Source organism: Alosa sapidissima, chromosome 21 (genome assembly GCF_018492685.1).
Source record: "Alosa sapidissima isolate fAloSap1 chromosome 21, fAloSap1.pri, whole genome shotgun sequence".
Taxonomy (NCBI): domain Eukaryota; kingdom Metazoa; phylum Chordata; class Actinopteri; order Clupeiformes; family Clupeidae; genus Alosa; species Alosa sapidissima.
The window spans coordinates 10,195,279-10,199,651 of NC_055977.1; the positions used below are offsets into that span (position 1 = coordinate 10,195,279).

The 4,373-nt window shown below is 43.9% G+C and overlaps 1 protein-coding gene across 4 annotated transcripts in view; it reads right to left on the minus strand.

The window, feature by feature from the left end:
- runx1t1 (RUNX1 partner transcriptional co-repressor 1) overlaps positions 1–2,912 on the minus strand; it is a 62,187-nt gene extending 59,275 nt beyond the window's left edge. For all 4 annotated transcript variants that reach the window (XM_042077165.1, XM_042077166.1, XM_042077164.1 and 1 more), the window contains exon 1: positions 2,208–2,912. In XM_042077165.1, coding sequence (XP_041933099.1) covers positions 2,208–2,235 — 28 coding nt within the window. In that variant the 5' untranslated portion in view covers positions 2,236–2,912. The remainder of the gene's footprint in view (positions 1–2,207) is intronic.
- Positions 2,913–4,373: the final 1,461 nt, after the last annotated feature.

Consider the following 4,373-nt stretch of genomic DNA (forward strand, 5'->3'; position numbering starts at 1 on the left):
GCGGGCAGGTTGGCGGCTGGTGCCTTGGAGCCGGTGGCTGTGCAGATGGCCTCTGCTCGTGGACGCGGTTTCCGCTGCCACCCCCTGCCATTGCGGCACAGCCTGATCTCGGCGCTGTTCAAACAGCCCCTTACTGATAACCCACACACACACACACCGCACTTTTCACTTACTACACTCTCACCTCCAGTCCCCCTGACTCCTGTTTGCCTTTAATTAAACTGCCTCTCTCTCTCTCTCTGTTACCTGTCACTTGCCAGAGAATAAAGGGAAGATGTTGTGAATAATGAAGTGATGACCTGTTAATGATGAAGGTCAGGTAAGAAAGTGCTCATACTGTCACTCACTCCTATTGTTCACTGCCTGTTTTAACCCAAATGTTCCATCCTATGACAACATCTCTGTATGCATCTACTCGATTCATGTATAAATATACAAAGTAGAACAAGGAGTAGGCTAATGCAAAACAATCTTATATCTAGGCTATTCAGACTATAACGTGGGGGACTTGAATGGTTATTTGAGATTGGAACATCTGCAAGTCTAATGATGAAAACAATTGGTGTAAAAATGTTTTAAACAAACTTCAAGACCCTAAACATTCCACACAATACTCTGTTTATACAACGAGTTAAAATGATGAAACGCGTCGTATGGATTTTCCATGGAGATTTCTCTCCCTGGACTCCCTCATCCAAACCGTGAGAACCAGCATGTAGTGTAGAACCCACTAACCTCCCCAATGTGGGTGATGCTTTTTTCGGATGAAAAGACGCGGATTGCCACTAAGGACAAGTTCCCACAGAGAAAATAAAAATCGACCCTTTAATTTCAACTTAAAGCCGGCCAAAAAAAAAAATCCCATTTCAACTTTCAGAACTGCACTTCAGCGTCACGTGAGGCTTTGGCTCTGACAAAGTCGCAGCGGGTGTAAGAAATAAACATCAGGACGGATTGGAGAGATGCGTTTGACAATTGTGACTGGTTAGGGGGGTCAAATGCAAAGTCCTCTTGCAAGATGCTAACCTTTCAAAAACGCCCAACTCCAAGGCGACAGAGGGAGAGTGCTGGGCGCTCTTATCCTTGAATGAAACGGGTACTACAGAGAGGCTGTCAGTTGATGTGCACCTCTTCTGGAAGGGGTAAAATCAGATTTGACAGATCGGCACCGGGTGAAAAAGAGGGAGTGCAGTGGCTAGCCAGGGTTCGCATGCCTATTAGTGCCTTGTCGACCCGTTACGGCAGCTACTTTAACAGTGAATGAATTAAAATAAGTCTTCCAGCAGGACAGTTGACATGTATATTGTGACTGGGTTTATTTAAAATAATTCAGATTGTGAGTCAAATGCGTTCATTACGCATTCAATAATAGAATTGCGAGGCCCATCCCAGCTTTCTCTAAGGGCCAGACCAATTATTTTAATGTTACACAACATTCCAAACAATTTTAAATATATTATGAATAAGAGCCCAAGTTGCGACATCATTTACTTGGCGGACAGGTATTGCAATTTGGTCTACACAATGTCTATTGACTTGATCAGACAGGGGACACATATCTTCCGCATATTTAAACAACATTACCAATAAAGTGTATGGACATTATTGTTGGAGTACACAATAAATACTGAACATTCTCTGATTAATAATTATCAGAGCACAGAATTAACAAACCAATTTAACGAACAGCTCAGGCATCGGTCATACAAACTTTAACATGTGAATCGGAAGAGAATAGCCTACGTCGATTCACATGTTACCTATGCATACTACGTTTGCATTATTTTTGGAGAGGCACGATTTAAAAATATATTCCTCTTGCCTCGTCAACAACAGTTTTACAGGAACAAAGCATGCCATTTCGATACGCGACAAGCCAACTCATACATGTTAATCCAATCAAGACGACTAGGAAATTAGGTCTATATTTTCAACCCGTCAAAACCTGACACATTTTACCACAATATTTCTTCTCATGGCCAACAAAAATACATAGTATAGCCTTTGTGTGTACACACACATTTCCCTCTGTTTCTATCGCTTTCGGTACCTCAGTTAAGAGTAGGTTATTCAGTCACCTTAGATGTAGCTTATGCTTGCCATAGAAAGTACAAAAAACATTCATCTCACAAACAACGAGACATCATCATCTGAGACCGTGAAAAGGGTGTATTTCGACAAATGGGAAGAAGGTGGATTGCACTTACACTGAAAAGAGGCAGAAATGCCCACCATGCGTTACGGTGATGTGAAGGCAAAATAAATCTCCTGTCTTCGACTCGGATCGTTGGAACGATGAATTGTTTCGCAGTCCTGTCGATATAAGTCCAATAAGTTGTTTTTCTATCAGTCCAACTCCAAAGCAAACAGTCAGAGTGACGATGGGACCAAGAATTTCGCTGTCAATAGAGTGAACCGATCGGCTATCTGGGATGGACAAGCGAGTGGAACCAAAGCGCACTGGATGCTGCTGTTGAGAGATATCTCCAGTCCACGGCCGTAGCCCACTACCAATTTTCAGTTAATTTTGACGTTTCATCTGTGCTATTCAAAATGCGTTGTATTTCCACATTAGCTGAATTTTTAAAAATGCATGTCGCTTTGGTCAAATTTGGGCAATACACACGAATGTCAGCGGTGAGTGCTTCCGATCTTCGAGCGATGTCTCCGGAGTGAGAGTGGTACTTTGCCTGTAGTCGGCAAGCGTCGAGAAACCCAGGTGCGGAGTAGGCGGGATGGAGCCGGTGGGAGGCGACTGAGACAGCTAGCATCTGGGTCTTCAGCAGGTCTGAAGGGGTCAAGCCAGTAAACTGCAGCTACAACGGACTGTTACCAAAACCAAAAGCTTTTGTACGGGCGTACACCGTCTCGTGAGTTTGAGATGGACTGTTGGCTACACTGTCGAAGACGGCTCTGCGCTTATTCGCGACTAAGCAGCCAAATGAGGGAGGGAGGGTGTGTGTGTTCTATCTGTTTTGCTCTCTCTCTCTCTCTTTCTCTCTCTCTCTCTCTGAAACACGCAGGCTATCCTGCAGTAACCCAAGGCAAACACTTTCCCCTACCATCTGGAACTCATCTCGGCCTGCCAAGCCGGGGAGAGCAGCAGCTTGGTTTACAGGCGGATGATGATAACAGCTCTCTCTCTCTCATACACAGATGCCGCCCGGCTTCATATGTCTCACATTCGCATTCATTTAATTTCCACCTTTTACTTAAAGGTATTCGTAAAACACATGTTCATGTCATTTCTTTCACTTTCTTCCACAACACGTAAGAAACATATACTGTAGGTTGCTGTATGCTGTTCACAAAGTGCTGTTGTCTCTTACATGTAAATCATTTTTTTATCTATTTATTTGTTGTTAGTGAGCAGTGTATCACAATCATTTACCAGTTTCTTCACGTGCTTGCTAATTGATTGCTATACTGTATCAGTAGAATCAACAGATTTTCAGAAGATAGCCTACTGGTTTTCTTTAATGAATAGCATACACTCAATATTTGCAGGTATAGGCTACTGTACATTCTATAGGTTGAGACCTCTTAAAGGATAAATTATGTTTTCTTTTTTTCTAAGCAGACCTCATTGCTTTTAGCTATGTGCTTGAGCTAAGAAATCCACATATTCTATCCATCTTAACAATAGCTCCTGATTTACCTTCAATTACTTTTGTTACGGTCAGACAAAGACACCTTTGTGAGACAGACATATGTAAGCAAACACACGTGTGCACACACATACAGTCTCTCTCTCTCTCTCTCTCTCTCTCTCTCACACACACACACACACACACACACACACACACACACACACACACACACACACACTAGAGACAAATGTGGACCCCATGCAACACAGAACAGCAAGGTATGGCTCTGTACAGTGGAAGCACAAACAAATACAGCCACTGGACAAAAGGACATCACTCACTTTGTTTGTGTCCCAGTGGGTGTGTACTTATCTGCGTGTGTATGTGTGTGTGTGTGTGTGTGTGTGTGTGTGTGTGTGTGTGTGTGTGTATGTGTGTGTGTGTGAGTGTGTGTGTGTATATGTGTGTGTGTTTTGTGTGTGTTAAAGAAAAGCTCCTCATGACAATCAAATGAAAACATCTTGACACCGGAGGCTCTGGTCTGGGCGTTGAGGAAACCTGCAGGGGAAAGAGGCAGGGGCATGGGCGGCTGTCGTGTCCACTGATAACGGCCCCAAAGACCAGGAAACACACACAGGCTGTTTTGCTGGTGGGGTTCCTGGAAGTGGGCTGCCCTGGGTGATAGGCAGCTCACACACACACACACACACACACACACACACACACAGGATACCTCATCTCCAATCGGGGAAACATGCTGAGCCGACACACACATTCACACTC